This window comes from Tamandua tetradactyla, chromosome 24 (assembly GCF_023851605.1).
Source record: "Tamandua tetradactyla isolate mTamTet1 chromosome 24, mTamTet1.pri, whole genome shotgun sequence".
In the NCBI taxonomy this organism is placed as follows: Eukaryota; Metazoa; Chordata; class Mammalia; order Pilosa; family Myrmecophagidae; genus Tamandua; species Tamandua tetradactyla.
In genome coordinates this window covers 42478736-42502180 of record NC_135350.1, presented here as the reverse complement: position 1 = coordinate 42502180, position 23445 = coordinate 42478736, and the positions used below count along the sequence as shown (strand labels likewise).

General features: G+C 34.0%; 1 protein-coding gene across 8 annotated transcripts in view; it reads right to left on the bottom strand.

Moving 5' to 3' along the window:
• WDFY3 (WD repeat and FYVE domain containing 3) overlaps positions 1–23445 on the bottom strand; it is a 348587-nt gene that overhangs the window by 147200 nt on the left and 177942 nt on the right. For all 8 annotated transcript variants that reach the window (XM_077142948.1, XM_077142947.1, XM_077142952.1 and 5 more), the window contains 6 exons: positions 22047–22239; positions 20563–20749; positions 18193–18359; positions 10971–11438; positions 9994–10095; positions 1448–1641 (listed from right to left, as the gene is read on the bottom strand). In XM_077142948.1, coding sequence (XP_076999063.1) covers positions 1448–1641; positions 9994–10095; positions 10971–11438; positions 18193–18359; positions 20563–20749; positions 22047–22239 — 1311 coding nt within the window. The remainder of the gene's footprint in view (positions 1–1447; positions 1642–9993; positions 10096–10970; positions 11439–18192; positions 18360–20562; positions 20750–22046; positions 22240–23445) is intronic.

Sequence of the window (23445 nt, the reverse complement as noted above, 5' to 3'; positions counted from 1 at the left end):
CAGGGAGAGTCTGCCAAAGTTAAAAGTACAGCACCATCTTATGCTGGTAGGACCTGCAGGCAGACAAGCGCCACATACTGGGCAGGATAAGAAAAACAGCGCCCAGAGACTTCACAGGGTCTTTCAACCTGCTGGGTCTCATCCTCAGGGAAAACTGACCCAGGGAATTCTTTCCTCCTGACAGGAGACCAGTTTGGTATGGGAAAATCCGGCTGGGGCCTATAATACCTAAGTAGACCTTCCTATGGGGAAAAGGCACCATTAGGCAGGGCAAGAAACAAGAAAACAAGAACTGACAAATTCTCTTCTATTAAACAAAACCTTAGCTAGTGGTCCAGAAAAACCTGATTGAAATGTTGGTGATCAGTGAGAGGGAGGGGTGGGGGGTAGGGTACGTATGAATTTTTTTTGTTTTCTTTTCTTTTTCTGAATAGATGCAAATGTTCCAAGAAATGATCATGATGATGAATATGCAACTATGTGATGATATTCTGAATTACTGATTATATATGTAGAACAGAATGATCCAAAGTCAGAATGTTGGCCTTTGGTGGGTTTTTTTGGTATTTAAAAAAATAAAATAAAATACATTAAAAAAAAAAAAAAAACCCACATCAAACCCCAGAGTAATTTGGGCAGAGAATAAAAACACATATTTGCAAAATGTATAGGCATGTGAATCTTTATATATACATAATATAATAATAGTATATTATAATATAATAACAATATATAATAATAATATAATAATAGTGTGGTTTGAAAAAATATGAGTTTTAAAATCTGGAGGCCAGCTCTCTTACTTAAAAGTTATATGATCTCTCTGAACCTCGGGTTTTTTCACCTGCAAGATGGGACATTGTTTACATTGCAAGATTACCAAGGTGTAAGTGAAAAGAGCATATTTAAAACTTCTAGTAGTGCTTGACACCTACTAGAATATCTATTACGTGTATATGTGTATATGTGTATATAATGTCACATATAGCATTTTATTTAACAGATGCATACCACTATATGAGTGGTTATTTTCTGGCTTGGGGAGGCTCCAGGAATTGAACCAAGGTCTCCAGCATGGCAGGCAAGAATTCTACCACTGAGCCACTATTATAACACTTACATGAGTGATCTTAATGGACTAGATCATATATATATTAAGAATATTTAGTATTTAGTAAGATGCTATACTTAGTTAATGTACCTTTTCATTTAAGGGCTAATTCTTAAAAAACAAAAAATGACTGCACAGGTTTATCAGCAGTAAGTGAATAAAAATGGAAAGACATGAGCAGATTGAGTTGTGCCAAAACCCCAATGTGTAAAACATTATGTTTCTTAGGTAATTCGGATTTCTGAAATTTCCCTATATCTAACTTAAAAGTAAATCATCTAAAAACAATAACAGATTTTAGTAGGAATAGAGTCAAAACATGCTTATCAAACTTACCCTTAAAATGTCAGTCTTCAACTGCAATTCTGTTGGTGGGGCTGAATGCATTAACCCTAGGAGAGTACCCATGTCATCATCCCCATTCGGAGAGAGCACCAACTGCTGGATAATCATCAGGGCATGCTGACGGCACTGAGGGTACTTCACTATATTATGTGCACATCTTGCGCCTCCAAATTCTCGGAAAATCCCTTGAGGGAGGGGAAAAAAAATGACATGGGTTGAGCTAAAACTCACTGAGACAAGTCAGACGAATTAAAATTTCATCCTTTTTATAGGAGAGTAACTCAGAAGAACACATATAAAACCAATCCAGCTATTTTATCTTTTAAATTATAATATAAAGTTGCACTGCGGATGTTACCAAAGTTATACACAAATTTTCTCTAAATTTCCATAATGCAAGATTATTGTCCTGATGTTTATCATGTGCAAAGTCTCCAAATCTAGAACATTAAAAAATTTCACAGGTAGCCACCAGGATATCCAATATTCTTTTTTTTTTTTTATTTCAGATGCAGTTTCATTCAGTGTTTTAACATAATTACATTACGATTAGGTATTATTGTGCTGTCCATTTTTGAGTTTTTGTATCTAGTCCTATTGCACAGTCTGTATCTCTTCAGCTCCAATTACCCATTATCTTACCCTGTTTCTAATTCCTGCTGGTCTCTGTTACCAATGACATATTCCATGTTTATTCTCGAATGTCAGTTCACATGAGTGGGACCATAAAGTATTTGTCCTTTAATTTTTGGCTAGAATCACTCAGCATAATGTTCTCTAGGTTCATCCATGTTATTACATGCTTCATAAGTTTATTCTGTCTTAAAGCTCCATAATATTCCATCGTATGTATATACCACAGTTTGTTTAACCACTCGTCTGTTGATGGACATACTGGCTGTTTCCATCTCTTTGCAATTGTAAATAATGCTGCTATAAACACTGGTGTGCAAAAGTCCATTTGTGTCCTTGCCCTTAAGTCCTTTGAGTAGATACCTAGCAATGGTATTGCTGGGTCGTATGGCAATTCTATATTCAGTTTTTTGAGGAACCGCCAAACTGCCTTCCACAGTGGTTGCACCATTTGACATTCCCACCAACAGTGGATAAGTGTGCCTCTTTCTCCGCATCCTCTCCAGCACTTGTCATTTTCTGTTTTGTTGATAATGGCCATTCTGGTGGGTGTGAGATGATATCTCATTGTGGTTTTCATTTGCATTTCTCTAATGGCCAGGGACATTGAGCATTTCTTCATGTGCCTTTTGGCCATTCGTATTTCCTCTTCTGAGAGGTGTCTGTTCAAGTCTTTTTCCCATTTTGTAATTGGGTTGGCTGTCTGTTGTTGACTTGAATAATCTCTTTACAAATTCTGGATACTAGACCTTTATCTGATATGTCGTTTCCAAATACTGTCTCCCATTGTGTAGGCTGTCTTTCTACTTTCTTGATGAAGTTCTTTGAGGCACAAAAGTGTTTAATTTTGAGGAGCTCCCATTTATTTCTTTCTTTCTTTAGTGCTCTTTCTTTAGGTTTAAGGTCCATAAAACCGCCTCCAGTTGTAAGTTTCATAAGATATCTCCCTACATTTTCCTCTAACTGTTTTATGGTCTTAGACCTAATGTTTAGATCTTAGATCCATTTTGAGTTAACTTTTGTATAAGGTGTGAGATACGGGTCCTCTTTCATTCTTTTGCATATGGATATCCAGTTCTCTAGGCACCATTTATTGAAGAGACTGTTCTGTCCCAGGTGAGTTGGCTTGACTGCCTTATCAAAGATCAAATGTCCATAGATGAGAGGGTCTATATCTGAGCACTCTATTTGATTCCATTGGTCGATATATCTATCTTTATGCCAATACCATGCTGTTTTGACCACTGTGGCTTCATAATATGCCTTAAAGTCCGGCAGCGTGAGACCTCCAGCTTCATTTTTTTTCCTCAAGATACTTTTAGCAATTCGGGGCACGCTGCCATTCCAGATAAATTTGCTTATTGGTTTTTCTATTTGTGAAAAATAAGTTGTTGGGGTTTTGATTGGTATTGCATTGAATCTGTAAATCAATTTAGGTAGGATTGACATCTTAACTATATTTAGTCTTCCAATCCATGAACACGGCATGCCCTTCCATCTATTTAGGTCTTCTGTGATTTCTTTTAACAGTTTTTTGTAGTTTTCCTTGTATAGGTTTTTTGTCTCTTTAGTTAAATTTATTCCTAGGTATTTTATTCTTTTAGTTGCAATTGTAAATGGAATTCGTTTCTTGATTTCCCCCTCAGCTTGTTCATTGCTCGTGTATAGAAATGCTACAGATTTTTGAATGTTGATCTTGTAACCTGCTACTTTGCTGTACTCATTTATTAGCTCTAGTAGTTTTGTTGTGGATTTTTCTGGGTTTTCAACATATAGTATCATATCGTCTGCAAACAGTGATAGTTTTACTTCTTCCTTTCCAATTTTGATGCCTTGTATTTCTTTTTCTTGTCTAATTGCTCTGGCTAGAACCTCCAACACGATGTTGAATAACAGTGGTGATAATGGACATCCTTGTCTTGTTCCTGATCTTAGGGGGAAAGTTTTCAATTTTTCCCCATTGAGGATGATATTAGCTGTGGGTTTTTCATATATTCCCTCTATCATTTTAAGGAAGTTCCCTTGTATTCCTATCTTTTGAAGTGTTTTCAACAGGAAAGGATGTTGAATCTTGTCAAATGCCTTCTCTGCATCAATTGAGATGATCATGTGATTTTTCTGCTTTGATTTGTTGATATGGTATATTACATTAATTGATTTTCTTATGTTGAACCATCCTTGCATACCTGGGATGAATCCTACTTGGTCATGATGTATAATTCTTTTAATGTGTTGTTGGATTCGATTTGCTAGAATTTTGTTGAGGATTTTTGCATCTATATTCATTAGAGAGATTGGTCCTAGTTTTCTTTTTTTGTAATATCTTTGCCTGGTTTTGGTATGAGGGTGATGTTGGCTTCATAGAATGAATTAGGTAGCTTTCCCTCCACTTTGATTTTTTTGAAGAGTTTGAGCAGAGTTGGTACTAATTCTTTCTGCAATGTTTGGTAGAATTCACATGTGAAGCCGTCTAGTCCTGGACTGTTCTTTTTAGGAAGCTTTTGAATGACTGATTCAATTTCTTTACTTTTGATTGGTTTGTTGAGGTCATCTATTTCTTCTTGAGTCAAAGTTGGTTGTTCATGTCTTTCCAGGAACCCGTCCATTTCCTCTAAATTGTTGTATTTATTAGCGTAAAGTTGTTCATAGTATCCTGTTATTACCTCCTTTATTTCTGTGAGGTCAGTGGTTATGTCTCCTCTTCCATTTCTGATCTTATTTATTTGCATCCTCTCTCTTCTTCTTTTTGTCAATCTTGCTAATGGCCCATCAATCTTATTGATTTTCTCATAGAACCAACTTCTGGTCTTATTGATTTTCTCTACTGTTTTCATGCTTTCAATTTCATTTATTTCTGCTCTAATCTTTGTTATTTCTTTCCTTTTGCTTGCTTTGGGGTTAGTTTGCTGTTCTTTCTCCAGTTCTTCCAAGTGGACAGTTAATTCCTGCATTTTTGACTTTTCTTCTTTTCTGATAAAGGCATTTAGGGCAATAAATTTCCCTCTTAGCACTGCCTTTGCTGCGTCCCATAAGTTTTGATATGTTGTGTCTTCATTTTCATTTGCCTCTAGGTATTTACTAATTTCTCTTGCAATTTCTTCTTTGACCCACTTGTTGTTTAAGAGTGTGTTGTTGAGCCTCCATGTATTTATGAATTTTTAGGCACTCCGCCTATTATTGATTTCCAACTTCATTCCTTTATGATCCAAGAGAGTGTTGTGTAGGATTTCAATCTTTTTAAATTTGTTAAGACTTGCTTTGTGACCCAGCATATGGTCTATCTTTGAGAATGATCCATGAGCACTTGAGAAAAAGGTGTATCCTGCTGTTGTGGGATGTAATGTCCTATAAATGTCTGTTAAGTCTAGCTCATTTATTGTAATATTCAAATTCTCTATTTCTTTATTGATCCTCTGTCTAGATGTTCCGTCCATTGATGAGAGTGGGGAATTGAAGTCTCCAACTATTATGGTATTTGTGTCTATTTCCCTTTTCAGTGTTTGCAGTGTATTCCTCACGTATTTTGGGGCATTCTGGTTCGATGCATAAATATTTATGATTGTTATGTCTTCTTGTTTAATTGTTCCTTTTATTAGTAGATAGTGTCCTTCTTTGTCTCTTTTAACTGTTACATTTGAAGTCTAATTTGTTGGATATTAGTATAGCTACTCCTGCTCTTTTCTGTTTGTTATTTGCATGAAATATCTTTTCCCAACCTTTCACTTTCAACCTATGTTTATCTTTGGGTCTAAGATGTGTTTCCTGTAGACAGCATATAGAAGTATCCTGTTTTTTAATCCATTCTGCCAGTCTATGTCTTTTGATTGGGGAATTCAGTCCATTAACATTTAGTGTTATTACTGTTTGGGTAATACTTTCCTCTACCATTTTGCCGTTTGTATTATATATATCATATCTGATTTTCCTTCTTTCTACACTCTTCTCCATACCTCTCTCTTCTGTCTTTTCGTATTTGACTCTAGTGCTCCCTTTAGTATTTCTTGCAGAGCTGGTCTCTTGGTCACAAATTCTCTCAGTGACTTTTTGTCTGAGAATGTTTTAATTTCTCCCTCATTTTTGAAGGACAATTTTGCTGGATATAGAAGTCTTGGTTGGCAGTTTTTCTCTTTTAGTAATTTAAATATATCATCCCACTGTCTTCTAGCTTCCATGGTTTCTGCTGAGAAATCTACACATAGTCTTATTAGGTTTCCCTTGTATGTGATGGATTGTTTTTCTCTTGCTGCTTTCAAGATCCTCTCTTTCTCTTTGACCTCTGACATTCTAACTAGTAAGTGTCTTGGAGAACGCCTATTTGGGTCTATTCTCTTTGGGGTGCGCTGCACTTCTTGGAACTGTAATTTTAGGTCTTTCATAAGAGTTGGGAAATTTTCAGTGATAATTTCTTGCATTAGTTTTTCTCCTCCTTTTCCCTTCTCTTCTCCTTCTGGGACACCCACAACACGTATATTTGTGCGCTTCATATTGTCATTCAGTTCCCTGATCCCCTGCTCAAATTTTTCCATTCTTTTCCCCATAGTTTCTGTTTCTTTTTGGAATTCAGATGTTCCATCCTCCAGTTCACTAATTCTATCTTCTGTCTCTTTAAATCTATCATTGTAGGTATCCTTTGTTTTTTCCATTTTTTCTACTTTATCCTTCACTCCATAAGTTCTGTGATTTGTTTTTTCAGATTTTCTATTTCTTCTTTTTGTTCAGCCCATGTCTTCTTCATGTCCTCCCTCAATTTATTGATTTGGTTTTTGAAGAGGTTTTCCATTTCTGTTCGTATATTCAGCATTAGTTGTCTCAGCTCCTGTATCTCATTTGAACTATTGGTTTGTTCCTTTGACTGGGCCATATCTTCAATTTTCCTTGCATGATCTGTTATTTTCTGCTGGCGTCTGGGCATTTAATCAGATTTCCCTGGGTGTGGGACCCAGCAGGTTGAAAGATTTTTCTGTGAAATCTCTTGGCTCTGTTTTTCTTATCCTGCCCAGTAGGTGGCACTCGTGGTGTTCGTCTGTCTGCGGGTCCCACCAGTAAAAGATGCTGTGGCTCCTTTAACTTTGGAAAACTCTCGCTGTGGGGGGGGTCGCCAGCCAAAGCGGCTTGGGGGCGTGCCGATCCGGATCTCCTAGCCGGCCCGGGAATCCGCACGTGGGGGGGAAGGCGCCGGTCGCCATGTCTTGGGGGAGTGCCGATCCGAATCTCCCAGCCGGCCCAGGAATCCGTGTGTGGGGAGGGTTGCCGGCCTCCGTGGCTTGGGGGATTGCCGGTCCAAATCTCCCAGGTGGCCCAGGACGTCAAGCGTGATGGGGGGGGCGCCGGCCACCGTGGCTTGGGGGAGTGTCTATCCAACGTTTCCAGCCAGACCGGGAAGCCACGTGTGTGGAAGGGACCCCAGTCGCCGGTCTCCATGGCTTGGAGGACCTCCGATCCAATTCTCCCAGCCGGTCCGGGGGGCCGCACGTGGGGGGGGCGCCAGCCTCCGTGGTTTGAGGAGACCGCCTGTCCAATTCTCCCAGCCAGCCCGGGAAGGAGAGAGGGAGGGACTCCGGGACTCCGGCCGCCAGCCGTCCCGTCCCGGGGAAGCGCGCGCCCCTCGGTGATCTCACCACTGCGGATTCTCCCTGCTGGTTCAGACGTTCCAGAATGGGGTACGCTGTCTTTTTGGTCTTTGTCGTGGCTCCGGGAGCTGTTCTGTACCGTTTCTATTTCTTTAGTAGCTGTTCTGGAGGAGGAACTAAAACCCGCATGTCTTACTAAGCCACCATCTTCTCCGGAAGTCTTCTATCCAATATTCTTATGTAAAGCCTTTAAGCTGACCAATACTGAAATCAATTTGTATAAGCTTTCAGACAAACAATACCCAAAATAAATGAAAACTTAAAGTGAGTAAGACTTTCAAAATAGAAACAAAATACCAATGGAATACATTATTCTACCATGGGAAAAATTACAAGGAACCAAACTTTTCAGTTAGGTAGAGGGTATATACAAAAAAAGGCAAACAAATGCAGCAGTCATAGACTGCTTCAAAGACTTGATGTAGATTGATTTATTAATCCTTATGTCTCCTGAGGAAATGAGGCATATAGAAGTCAAGTAACTTGGCCCCAGGTACACAGCTAGCAGGTGGCAGTGTAGGATTTATGCCTAGCTAGCCCAACCTGAGAGAATGGTATTTGTTCTCATATCAGAAACCATCCTTGCGTACAAACAAATGGACAAAGTTACTTAAATCACTAATTTGAATTTCATACAAAGTAACTCTTTACTCCTTTGTGTTTTTAGAATACCTTGTATATACCTCTTTCACTTATGTCAAACAGTATTACTATTATTTGTTTATAAGTTTGGTACTCCATTAAACTTGGATTTCCTCATGGTTTGTGTTTTAAAAGATGTTTATTGAGTGAATAATTAATTGTCATTGTTTTGGGCTGCAGCAGCCATCATCCTTTTTCTATTTAGTGACTTTCTTCTTGCTAACTTTGTAAGAATTAAATGACTTGGAAATAAGTGTAAACCACATGACTGGGTTTTAGCACATGGAATTTGTCACATCTCTTTGATAACTAGAAGACCAGTTTTACATTCTGATTATCAGTTAGGACCACAATAGACAATCACAATCATAATGGCAACTGAGAAAAGCAAAGATCACACATTTAGTAACATTTCCTCATAAGGAAAAGAGAGTAGATAAGACCAAACAAGTGAAAATATGTTTGGTACTTTGGGAAATGTATTAGGTGATTTTATGTCACACAGTGTGAGCTCCCCACACATCTACATGAGTAGGATTGTCCAAATTCTCACTGGGCAATGCTAGGGCAAATCAACAAAATGTAACTTGCAAAAGAGATTCTTTTTAGCATATTTTATTATGCCTCTAAATATCTCAGTCAACTAAATCTGGTTAGAGGAAATGAGGTGGCTGCACAATCTACCACAGAGAAACTGTTACTACAGTATTAAGCTTCATTATGTAATTATTGTTTGAATTACCTACTAAATTCATTTCATACACAGCAAACTTGTATTTAAACAGTTATTTATATATTATGTGTTTATGTCTTTCTTCACTAAGTTGTAACTTCCCTCCGGCAAGAATTTTCTTTTCAACTCCAGCTTCTAGCACAGTACAGTACCTGAGACAAGTAGTATATTTTAAATAATGTTGAATGTTGAATTCTTCTGTCTTTTGGTAAGCAGTTATACAGTCAAGCATTCTTTGGGTCATTAATTCATTCATTCATGCCTTCCCATAACATTTAAAATACAATCCAAATCCTTACCATGGCCTAAAAATTTAACCCAATATAATCTGGGATCAGCCTATGCATCTGAATCATCTCCCCCTCACTTATTCCTATCAATTTATATTGGCCTTCATGGCTGAGATATTTTGAAGTTGGCTAAAACTTTTTTTTAAAGCAATGGTGTCATTTTACAAATACAGTTGAACTGTCAATGATAAGTAGAAAACGATTGAGGAAAAGTTGAGAGTAAAGAGAAAGCAAAGGATTTAATGAGTCAAACTTACCTGGGAAAGGTAAGTTTTATTACAGAAACATTTTTCAGTATTTTCGTAAGGTTGTAATACTACAATAGTATAAGTTGAATTACTAAAAAATTAAGAAAATCATTATTTGAAGTAAATATTTTAGAAATTATTAAATAAGCAAAGTCATGAGAATAAGAGCCCATATTATGTAAGGTGAAAATTGGGAAAAGAATACCTTAAAACAAGGTATAATACCTTTGACTTCTGAAGGTCAAATTATTGCATTTCTAGAGGCATGATGCAACCAAAGCACTTCAGAAGGAAGAATGACTAGAGAAGATAAAATCAGAGGGAATTTCCTCCCAAAGTATTTCCTAGCTTTTCTAATTACCTGCATTTGTGTTTGATCCTTGAAGAAGGACTGTCAAAGTCTCCATAACCAACAAAGCTAGGTGTTTTTGGTCCTCAACTGAGCTATTATTTCTTGAATCCCCTAGGAAAAAATTTCGAAGGTCCAAATCACAAAATTGATAGGCTTATTGTTTTTCATTCAGTTATATTTTAACAATTCCTCTCAATATTTCTTAACTATTGACTTATAACACTACTGCAATTAACTGATATAACACAAACTGTAAAAATGATGTATATTCAACATCTGCCACATGTTCAAAATCAGTTTACAGATTCTATTTTAGTGGGGCTAGAATGTTAACAGTTATCAAGCAAATATTGAAAATGGCCATCAAAGTTAAATATATCCTATAACAAGGTTTTTCATAATCAAGGAGATCAACAAAGAGCATATTAGATTTAATTCATTAGAATGAATGCAAAATGTATGGATAGTGCTACTTGACTTGTAATTCATTTGACACATTTAATATCTACTAGTTGACAGATACTACCATGCTTTTATCAGGCTTTTCAAAAAGAATGAAAAACCTCAAATTCAAGATACCTAATGATGTGCATGTGTGTGTATTTAACACTCAAGATAAATTTATTTGTTCAAATATAAGAAAAAACATTTTGAACTACTTATACTTTCCAACTGTTTCTAGAACTTTTTAATTCCCTCTTACAAGCACAAGGTGACACTAGTGATGTGGATCATGTTTTTCTTAAGTTTTTCCTTACTTGAGAATCTCTTTCAACACAATGACATATTTCTAAGCTCCTCTATCCCAAATCCATATTAGAGATCAAAGTAATAACATTAACTTCAGGGAATATTAACAAGGATGTTACAATAATGCACATTATGAAGTCATGCAAATTAATACACAAGCAAAAGGCAAAACATCAACAAACATCCTTATCCAACCCTTCTGTAAATAAAAGTATCATTATGGTAAATACTTTTACCTTGTTCATTTAGTGCCTGAGTTGGATCCTTCAAGAGGGCAGCATATTTATGCAAAAGGTTTACCATAACCTCCAGAAGGCCCACCTCCCTGAACACATCCTTAAATATGTAGTCGTGCCGTGTAAACTTAAGAAGTGTTTTCATTGCACTAATGCTACAGTGGTAAGAAGAGCTAGATTTTAAGAGAATGCTAACACTAATAAGTTCTTTACAAGGTATATAATTTAAACTAAAAACAACAAACTCCAGCATCTCAAAATATTTGTTTTGTACTTCTGGTAGTTTAGAAATCTTCTCTGCAAACTGTGACAGTGTATGCTGTGACTCCAGAATGAAATAATTGGCATTGTCAGCCATGTAAATGTTTGTGATGGCATCAAGGATGATTTGGGCAAGGAAGTTGGTTTTTGCTTTTAAAAATGCATTCTGAAGAACTGCGAAGGCCTGGATGTTTCTCACACTGTGACCTAAAATAGAAAACAAGAACACAAAAATAGGTGTTACAGGATATTTTAATCATAGTGGTACAGTCTATTTCTGTTTAAACACATCATGAATTGTAACATTTATGAACTATTTGCTCCCAAGTTCACTAAAGGTTTTATTTTTCTTCAGCAGGTGCAAACAATTTAATTAAAAATAAATAATAACACTGTTTAAAACTTTTAATACAGCATTATGGATATTTCAATTAAAAAAATATTACCTGTTGAAAAATTACACTGTTTTTGAGATAATAAAGCCTACTATAGAGATCCAGATTTTAGATTTTGGAAACTTATGGAGGCTGTTTTTAAAAATGGAAGTGCTGCTTTTTATTACCTGTATGTTTGCCTTTTACTCTAAGAATGGTTAAATACCTCTCAATCTGAAAAGACTGTGATGCTAGGATGTAACAAACCTGAAAGCAGCAAAAATGGCAGTAGGAAAAGTAGGAGGGAATAAACTCCCTAAATTCTAGTTTTCCCTTTATAATTACAAAATTAGGTTTTTCATAAATTTTAATTTGGAATTTATTTTGTTTCAAGCTAAAAGTGCACCTTATTTATATATATATTTGTTAAAGCAATTTAAGGTCGGTTGCTAGCTAAATTTTTAAACATATGATATTCAAACAGATCAACTGAAAAGAACAAATATCTTTTACATGGCTGTTGTGAGGGTAATCAGTGGCAAAACCATAAAGAAATTATCAGAGAAAATTTGCACTTAAGATTAAAAGTAACAACAACAAAAATGATTAAAAGAAACAAATTTCCTTGTAAAAATTGTCCACAAGATCCACAACTACTGCATAAACAATTTGCAGAGGAGTAACTAAAGACATTAAATAGAGCCTGACAGAATAAGTAGGATTTTAGAAAGAATATAAACACAGAGCCAAGAAAAATATCAAATGGGGTAGAAAGACTACTCAGAATTTCTGGCTTAGACATTAGCTGAAAAATACTAATTTTCCAAAATCTTCAGGCTATATGATCCCAATTTTCTGTTTTTTTTGTTTATGTAATTTATCAATTTATTCCATGTATAGTAAATACCAAAGGTAGAACTTCATTTCCAGTTCATTATTAAACTATGATTATTCTTGTTACATTTTCACCTTTTATTAATTGCAGCTAACCAAAAATCAAGTTTAGATAACTAACGGACATACAAATACATAAGCTGGCCTAATGTGACAAAAAATGACAATTAAGGTTAAAGAATAACTCTGTCTTGCATTTCTTACCTAAGTGACAATATAAATCCTCACTATATAGAAAAGAATTGAAAACAGCTGAGTTAGGGGTAACATGGGAAAACTTGGATTTTCCCATTTGATCTTGATATAAAGGAAAAATGAGGAAATCATTCTAAAGAATGACAATCACCATCTCATTACTCTCAAGGCTATACATGCAAAAATAAAAGAAATTAAATAATCCAAGATTTAGAAAGGTAGGCATATATATACAGAGCAAAGAATATGAGTTTCCTATTTTCCGTCTAATATAAAATGCACAAGTGAAAGTTTTGAAAAAGAGCTAAAATGATAATGCACAAGTAAAATGAAATAAGACTAACAGGTAAGAAATGAAGAAGTTCATTCCATAATTAGACACTGAGTATCTGAAGGCATGCACGTATTGGTAATCCAGGTCAGAGATCTAGGTCGGAAGGTAGTTTCAGGAGAGGTGGTGAAGAAGGGAAGAAATAATAAATGTTAGGAAGTATGCAACAGGAAATAATGAATGAATTACATATGTGAGTGACCAACCAGAACGGAGGCTGGCTATAAACAAAAGGTAAGGTCACACTCCTACAAACCTGCTGCATATCAACATTGGCCAAGCTTGTACTGTGCACAGATAAAGCAACCATGAGCTCCTTACAGTAAGCTCATAATGAGGACTGCAAGGCATTTCAGTTGCAAGTCTGAACATAAATACGTAAAAGGGGTTAATAAATTCTCCTTCTTATGTTGGTGCTTCCTGAATTATTGCATTATGAGAAAACTTATACAAGCTTAAGTCACAGAAGAGTTCAGAGAAGAAAAGTGTGATCCATTAAAAAAAAGAATACATTACAACCCCCATTGTTTAGGGAAAAAATTTGAAAACTATGGAAAGTTATGAGTTATGGAGTACAAACTCATGAAATGTTCCCAGAATAGTTAGAACAACATGAATCTGTTATTAAACAAAATGAGTATTTCCTATTTAAAGAAATAGATTGCTATATATTTCTATAATTTACTTTTTGGAAATATCTCTGCTGATGAAGATTAAAGTTTTATAATAGCTCTTGGCATATGATACAGAAGACATTTTCAAATTAATAAGACATACAATTAGTGGGTTAGGTCTATTGAGTTCATAAGTAATAAATCAGTCTACTTTTTTTACATTTTATATTGTACCATTTCACTCAAGCATTATAAATAAGGTAGACAAACTATATGTAAATAACTGCATAAGGCAGATATATTGATATGTTTTCTTTACTATATTTATGACTTAGTAAATATTCCTGGAAAATAGGAATATTTGTAGTTAATCAGTACAGCTTTTGTTATCAACTACAACAAATGTACATTACTACAAAGCGTGAATAACAGAAGGGGTATTTGGGAGAAAATACACCTACTGAAAACTATGGACTATAACAGTAATATCTTAACATTCTCTCATCCACAGTAACAAATGTACCACATCAGTACTAGGGGTCAAAATAGGGGAGTGTAAGAACTATGGAATATTTTGGGTTTTCTTTTATATTTTTATTTTATCTTATTATTTTTGGAATAATGAAAATGTTCTAAAATTGATTATGGTGACGACTACACAACCATATGATGAAACCGACAGCCACTGGTGGTATACTTTGGATGGATTGTATGGTATGTGAATATAACTCAATAAAACTGTCAAAGAAAAGAAATATGACTATAATACACATGAGTGCATGTAAAACTGGTGAAATATGAGTAAGTGGGTGGATTATATCAATGTCAATTTCTTGGTATTGTACTATTGATATGCAAGATTTTCCACTGGGAGAAACTGGGTAAAGGGTATATGGGATCTCTCTTTATGATTCCTTAAACCTGTATGTGAATCTACAATTATCTCAAAATAAAGCCTTTAAAGAAAAAAAATAAGGTAGGTAAATAGTATCTTTGTCAATAACAGCATAAGGCAGGTATATTAGTATGTTTTCTTTTTTAATAAAATTATTGTTGACTTGATAAATATTCTTGGACAACAGAAATTCTCCTTACCTAGATGATTAAAAGGAAACCAGTTAAAAAAAAAAGGAAACCAATGAAATTAAGGAAACTATTCCCAAAGTACTCTGAACAATTAATTGACTGGAAGTAAGATAAGAAGATAGAATCAAATATATCAGTATTCACACAGCTCCAATTTTATAAACAGCCAAAAGCAAGAGTTACAATTTGTAAAGGGCTATTACTGCCCTATTCTATGAGTGTTATACATGACACTGTTACAATGTCACCATTTCTACACAGTAATCCATCATCTCTTTTGGCTACCTATCATTTCTCATATGCACTATATGCAAAAAAAATTTATTTTTTTAAAAAACTTACTAAAACTAATCAGCAAGCTTAACACAGATACATGATAAAAGATCCATATTAAAAAATTGATCACATGCCCTGATAAATCCCAGAGTGATCTGAACACTGAACAAAAAAGTATTTGCAAAGTCCCCTTCGGAGAATGGTGAGAAGAGAGGAAAATTCAACTTCCCCAAGTTGAATTCTTGATATTTTTCTCACAAGCAGTGCGGACAACCAAAGCTAGAGGCTGAGCCCCCAATCTTGGGGTTTGTTCATATGAAACTTAACCCCACAAAGGATAGGTCAAGCCTACTTAAAATTAGACCTAAGTGTCACCCCCAAGAGAACCTCCTTTGTTGCTCAGATGTGGCCTCTCTCTCTCCAACCAACACAACAAGCAAACTCACCACCCTACCCCTGTCTACGTGGGACATGACTCCCAGGGGTGTGGACCTTCCTGGCAACGTGGCACAGAAATCCTAGAATGAGCTGAGACTCAGCAACAAGGGATTGAGAAAAACCCTAGAATGAACTGAGACTCAGCATCTGGGGACTGAGAAAACCTTCTTGACCAAAAGGGGGAAGAATGAAATGAGACAAAATAAAGTATCAATGGCTGAGAGATTCCAAACAGAGTCGAGAGGTTATCCTGGAGGTTATTCTAACGCATTAAATACATATCACCTTGTTAAGCCAAGATGTAGTGGAGAGGCTGGAGGGATCTGCCTGAAAATGTGGAGCTGTGTTCCAGTAGCCATGTTTGTTGAAGATGATTGTATAATGATATAGCTTTCACAAGTGACTGTGTGATTGTGAAAACCTTGTGCCTGATGCTCCTTTTATCTACCTTATCAACAGACGAGTAAAACATATGGAATAAAGATGAATAATAGGGGGAACAAATGTTAAAATAAATTTAGATAGAATGCTGATGATCGGTGAGAGGCAGGAGTGGGGGGCATGGTACATATGAATTTTTTTGTTTTCTTTTCATTTCTTTTTCTGAATAGATGCAAATGTTCCAAGAAATGATCACGATGATGAATATAAAACTATGTGATGATATTGTGAATTACTGATTATATATGTAGAATGGACTGATCAAAAGTTAGAATATTTGCATTTGTTTGGTGTTTTTTGTTATTTAAAAAGAATTAATAAAAAAGTCAATCACAGTTTTATAAACTAGCAACAGTGAAATTAGGAAAACAACTTCATATCACAGAAGCATCAAAAAGAATAAAATTTAACAAAAGTAAAAATCCTGTACAATGAACTATCAAACAGTGTTGAGAGTCAAATAAATGGAGAGGTAAACCATATTCACTGACTGGAAGACCCAGTATTGTTAAGTTGTTAATTCTTCCCAGACTGAACTATAGCTCCACTGTACTTCCAATCAAACTCTAAACAAACTTTAAAAAAAACTGACATGATGACTGTTTAACTTGTATGGATATTCAAAACACCAAGAATAGTAAAGAAATTTTTTGAAAAGAAAGAATAAAACTGGATGATCTAAATTACCAGACTTCAAGATTAATGTAAAGACACAAAAATCAAGAAAGTGTAATATTATTGGCTTAAGGCTAGACACATAGATCAATGGAACAAAATTAAGAGTCCATAATAGACTCCCACATATAAATGGTCACATATGTGCTTTTCAACGAAGGATGCTGCACACTTGGGATATCCAGATGGAAAAAATAAACCCATACTTCCTATCATGTACAGCAATTATCATAGACCTAAATATAAGAGTTAAAAACAAGATACTTCTAGAAGAAAACACAGGAAAAATACTTAATGAATTTGGGGTAAAGATTTCTTTAATAGTACACAAAAAATACATACACACAGATATACACATAAAGATAAAATGGACTTCAACAAAATTAAAAACTCTTCAAATGACAGTTAAGAAAAGGCAAGTTGTACCTGGAAATTTACTGCTATTTTGTATATATATTTCACAATAAAAAAAAAATTGTTAAAGAAAAGAAAAGGCAAGTTACAGACTGAAAATACATACTTAAAAAAACATATTTATGATAAAAGACCCAAAATAAATAATTCTTACAACTCAAGTAAGACAAACAATCCTATCAAAAAATATGCACGAGGTCTGAACCAAAGTAAAGATATGGAGGGCAAATAAGCATATGAAAAGATGCTTAGCATCACTAGTCATTAGGAAAATACAAATTAAAGAACACAATTAGATACCACTATAAACCCATGACCATGCTTAAATATAATAATTTTGCTGTATTAATACTATTATAAAATTATACTATTGAAAATAGCAACTATGGAAAAGTAAAGGTCATTTGATTAAGCAAATGGAACAACAAAAAGTCTGAAAAGGAAGGCACAATGCTGGGCTGTTTTTATATTAACTCAGAGAAAGAGTTAATTGAGGATTATTCAAGCTACAGATTACAAATCAGCGATTTTTAAAGAGATCTCTACTTTATGTATTAATTTGAAATAAAATGAAGCCATGAACTGCTGTATAAGACATGCCTGAATTTCCACCACACTGAATTACAGAGACTCATTTAAAAGTTTCCATACAAACAAAGCACTGAGAGCACTTCATAATACAGTGAGTTTGATGACTTCAATCTAAGCCATGACTTTTCAATATAATTTTCTCCAATAAATTAACCTTGGGATATTCTAGTAAACCCATCTATTTTCACTGACTTAAAAAATTTTAACTGTTAACTTCTATGTCATAAAATGCACAGATATTACATTACAGGCAATTATCATGACTACTAAATATTCAGTAAGGTTAAAACCACATGAAAGAAACTATTACAGACCTCCAGGCTCAAGTTCTTCTGGAAGGGTTACTATACATTTTAAAAATTAAATAAATAGTAAAGCTAGCTTGGATTTTATGTAACTAAATACTCTTAGCTTTCTTAGTAAAAGATTACTAGATGACAACTCAAATGTCAGGAAATTTGGATTATGAAAGTTTATCCTCCGACCTGAAAGAAACAATATAATTTCTTTGTATCTTAAGTGTTTAGTTTTAAATAAGATATTCAAACTATTAAATATTTATAAATGTTAATATTACACTTTTATTCTTTATTTCTCTGAGAAGCACAGAATGCAAAAAAACGTAGACTCACCTTTGCCTGCAGGCTGGGGTACTGCAAATCCAGGCAATAGAAAGGGTGCCCCTGTGGTAATACCAGCTGGTTTTAATTCACTGACACCGTATGTTGTTAGAGAAGTTATCAGATTAACCAAATCTTTCAAGGCATCTTTGGATTCAGCCTCTTTTGCTTGCTCCAATCTAGGGAAAATATGATTTAGCAAATATATCTCTCTTTCATGTGCAGTAAATATACGTACCTTCTTTTAATTTTTCCTATGTAACAATGCAATACTTTTAGAAATCTAAAAATTTTATTATAAGACAGTATGGTATATTTGAAAGAAAATCAAACCAGTAGTCAGGAACCCTGATGTAAGTGCTAATTTTACCACTAACAGTGTTATTTGGGGGTAAATCACTAATCTTTGGTAGAAAGTCTATAAAGTAAAGGAATTATATTAAATGACCTCAAGTTCCCTGCAGTTCTAAGGTTATAAAGTTTCACTACTTACAATCAATAACCTCATTAATGATTTCTCCGCAAAGACATTTCCTCTTAATTTTAAAAAATGCATTCCTTAGGAAGAGCTCTAAAAATTTAATCTGTATTTCATTAATTCAGGGACTTTCATTAGAGTACATTTAAATAAAATTCTGGGAGTCTAAGAAATTTTTGTAAACAATCTTAAATTATTCTAAAAAACAATGGGGTCAGAGTGCAAGGGTAGTCCAGTGGCAGAATTCTCACCAGGTTTGGTGCATTCCCCCTCCCCCCCCCAAAAAAAAAATCAACATATGGTGCTGCAATAACAGGATACTAACATGGGGAAAAAATGTGACTCCCACTATACAGCACACAAAACAACAAACAACAACAACAAAAACAATGGGGTCATTATGGAATTGTCTCCTGCCCTTGGAAAATGGGATGTGCAACAAATATTATATTTTTTAAAATAATAATACTTGAGTTTCCCCTCTTAACATAAATGCTTATATTCATTAAAATAAACTTGAAGAATGCACAAAGATAGGAAAGAAAAAAGTCGGTTTAGCCTTACAACTCAAAGAGACCCTCTTTTAACATCCTGATAAAATTTCTCTTTTTATGTGTAAAGTTTAGTTTTTATATGGAGTTATTTTTATACCATATACAAAATTTTGCTAAGTTTTTTTTTTTTTTTAACTTAGCAGTGTTCTACATGTACTTCTCTACATTAGTATAAGCTATCCATAGGATACGGTCTCTAATGGCCCATAACATCAATTCTGGCTCTGTGGCTACCCATTTAGATTTAAGGGCAGTGGGTAGCAGCTAGTATAAGTCAGAATAAAGCGCTGTAATAAACATAAAATGTTGTCTACATTTAGGATTATATCTTTAGGATCAATAATAAAGAGTTAAATTATTGTGTCAAGGAATATCAACGTTTTTGAGGCTATTGATAACATCTTGTCAACCATGTTGTCAAAGGATTGCATACCAATTAACACCCACTTTTTTATTTATTATTATTACATGGGCAGGCACCGGGAATCGAACCCGGGTCTCCGGTATGGCAGGCAAGAGCTCTGCCACTGAGCCACCACTGCCCAACACCCCACTATTAATGTGAAGTGTTTATTTCATAAACTTTCATTTTTCATCTTTTGTAAATTAAAATATACATACACATACATGCATATACATACACATAAAATTATGTTTTTGAGATCTGCTAGTATTAACTAATAGCAACTGGATTAAAATGTTGTTAGAAATAAGAAGTTTACAAGATCGAGTAGTCTTACAATAAATCGAATAGCTTAAAAATAACTAAAAGGTCTAGGAATAGCTAGTAGGAAATTAGTATCTTCTTCCAAATAAAATCTGTATCCAGGTGCTATCCCAGAATGTGCTTGTATCATTTGGGAAGAAAAAGGGGGTTAATGAGTCATATTATAATAATGAATTTCTGTTATAAACACATCTTTAAGGGCTCATTCAAATTACACAATTATCTCTGTTATTAACTACTTTAAAAAAAAACACTGAAAGCATTATAAAATAAGGATAATCAAAAGTACAATTAAGAAAGAAGAGTTTATACTTCAGGAAGATTTTATTTCATTAAAACTCTTCTCCCTCGGCTATTTAAGAAGAGTACATTTATTTTTTATATTGAACTTCTGACTCCACAATGTTTGCAGCTGGCATATGCCACTTCAACTCTCAATTTATGTTTTGTGCTCTATTGGGTGAACAGGAATAAAAAGGAAATTAAAGGCAAGGGAACATCCAAGTATACAAGAAATGTTTATTAAGACTTGTCCTTTTCCTCTAACCCCAAACTACATTGTTTTCTTTGATAGAAAAACCGAATAGACACATAAACTATATTCTTAAGTTGTGTAGTTTTACCTAAGCAAAAGATCACAAAGGAAATTATATCCTTGCCATATCCGAAAATCATCCAAAAGTGTTTGAGAAACATCACTGGAATCTTTGAGGAAACAAGAAAGACCAGCAAACATTTCAACAATTTCTAGGGGAGACAGGTCATCTGATTGTTGCATATTCTGAACACATGTAGATAAACATTCTTTTTCTGCAAAAATAAACAAATAGATAAATATTTCAGTTGCTTACAATAATTTCTTCATTCTTAAACTAGTGTTTAAGCAAATATTATATGTTCATTTATCTAGAAAATATTATACATTCTAAAGCTAAATATGTTTCAAATTGATTGGAAAAGCCCTGCCTTTAAGTAGCAAACAAAGGATAATAAAGGAAGGTGTTGAAAAATAACTGACACATACTACAGTACCTACATTATATTTTGATGTTTGATGTTTTGCATCAAACAAAAACAAAATGACTGGCCATTACCAAATCAGATTTTTTATCTTTTATACTGATATAGTAAAATATGAAAACAAACAAACAGAAAACTAAGTTTAAGATGAAAAAGCCAATAATTACTTAGAAGTTCAAATTAAAGTGAAGTGGACCAATGAGATACAGATATAATACAGGAAATAAAAATTTTAAAGTTATATTTGCACCACATATTACTAGTTTAAAATAGAATCCTACCCTATCTCTGACTTTACAGATTTGTGGTGTTTCAAAGAAGACTCTTCTTCTCTTAACTTTAATGAACTTCATTTGTATAAAGAAATCCAGGATCACATAACAAAGATTAAGAAAATTTAATATAGGAGTGGAGGGAAGGAAAATGTAATAAATGATGAATTTAGGTACTGGGCTTTCACATGTATCAATTAATTATATGTGAACAAACAGCTGTATTAAAAATTATCTTGAAAGAATGTCAGGACAAAAATATACATGGATAAGATGCTTATCCATGTATATTAGAAGATGCTTAGGCAACTGTCTTCAAGTTAGACATCTTTAAAGAACAGCTGGCATTTATATAACAGTTAAAGAGAATGGATATCTCTTTAGTGATGATAAAGAATCTACATAATTCCATTTATGCTATATCAGAAAACTATCTTGCTATTTGCAAGATGTCTTCAGAAAAGACTTGAAACTACAGAATCTCAAAAAAACATCCTTTTTTTTTCTCAACAAACAAAAGATGAAGGAAGAATGGGCTATGAACCAGAACTTACATTATATTCTGATTGAAGTTTTAAACCATAATGAAATTATGTTAAACTTTTATAGATACAGGTCATTTAGAGCTAATGAAAATTTCTTACATTTGAAGTGTCCCACAATTAAAATTAGAAAATTTTCTCCTGCAAAATTTATTTTTTCATTTAAAGGAAAATCTTAATAGAAGAGAAAAAAATAAATCTTTCCTCCTATGAAAAAGATAAAAACGGAGGAAATTTTGAGCATTTAAAATGATTAAGGAAAAAGATATTTACCATGAATATACTTCACTACATTGACGCTCAGACCATGACGGGATATGGTCATAAGAACTTCTCCAGCACTCTTCCTCCAAGGCAAGTTATAGGGAGGGCACCAAGAGGTAATTGCACTGAATAAAAGCTGGAGATCATCCTTCTGAGCCAATTCCTCTGCTGGAGAAACAAAACTGCAGAGTTTCACTAAGATCTAAAAAGCAATAAAACAAAAATGTTTTTTAATAAAACAGCAGTAACTCTCAAGGTCAACATATTACTTTTCTAATTTAGGTTCTAAATACCTAGCTTGCCACAAGTAGAATGTAATTTTCTTTTTTTAAAAAGACAGTTTTAGGGAGAGGAAGACGTAAAAATAGTTCTTTAAAAGTGAAGGCATTTTCAAATCCTTTCAACTTTCTACACAAGCAGAAAGAGAAATTAGAATAATATAAAATCATCTTATTTGGAAGAATCTTTTAATTTTGCCTAATTGCCAAAAATCTTCTGAAATCTGGTTTTTAAAGAAGACTCAAAGATTCTCAAACTCTAGAATACGTCCTCCGTCACTACAGTTTGTGAAATATACACTACATGTGCGCACACAGCACAAAGGGCTGCTAGTTAATTAATTCTTCTATGGTTTCTGCCCAGAATTCTTTCTAATCCCAATTCAATGTAGGAAAGGTTTATTTTTCTTCTCTGTGCTAAATATTTTCATCTACATACTACATATATGTAAAATATGCATTATAAATATACATATTTATATTCATAAGTAAATATTTATATAACTAATAAACATTTTATTTAAATAAATTTAAATAAAATACATTTAAAAGAACTATAATTTATGAAATAATTTTATTTTCTTGAAAGAAAAGTGCTTCATGAAATTCTTGGGAATTTCAACATCAGTGGAAGAAACCACTAATTAAAGAGAGGTATTTAAAATACTCATGCCTTGTCTCAGAAAACTAGTTCTTGCTTTTCCTGTTTCCTTCAGTGTAAAAACTTTCTTAGATATAAAAGCTTTCTAATTCATAACTACCAAATATCAGGAAGGAAAAAAAAAAGGATTAAGATTTCAGAGAGGAGATCCAGGTTTGATTCCCTGTGCCTACCCATGTTTTAAAAAAAAAAAGAGAATTCAGAGAAACAATAAAATGTATATAAAATCAGTAAATACGGGGAGGGATTAAGCATTATAAGAAAACAGGGCAAGGCCAAAAAACAAACAAAATAACAAACAAATACCACCTGGAGAAACGACTGGATATGGAACATCCATTTATACATGCAATGCACGGATCTATTTCTATAGGTACAAATAGTGAGTCAAATGCAGAAAAAAGGTATATGTTCAGAGTGGTATACAGCTGATTTTTCTTCCTGTTGGTTTTGACATGGTCCCTATGTC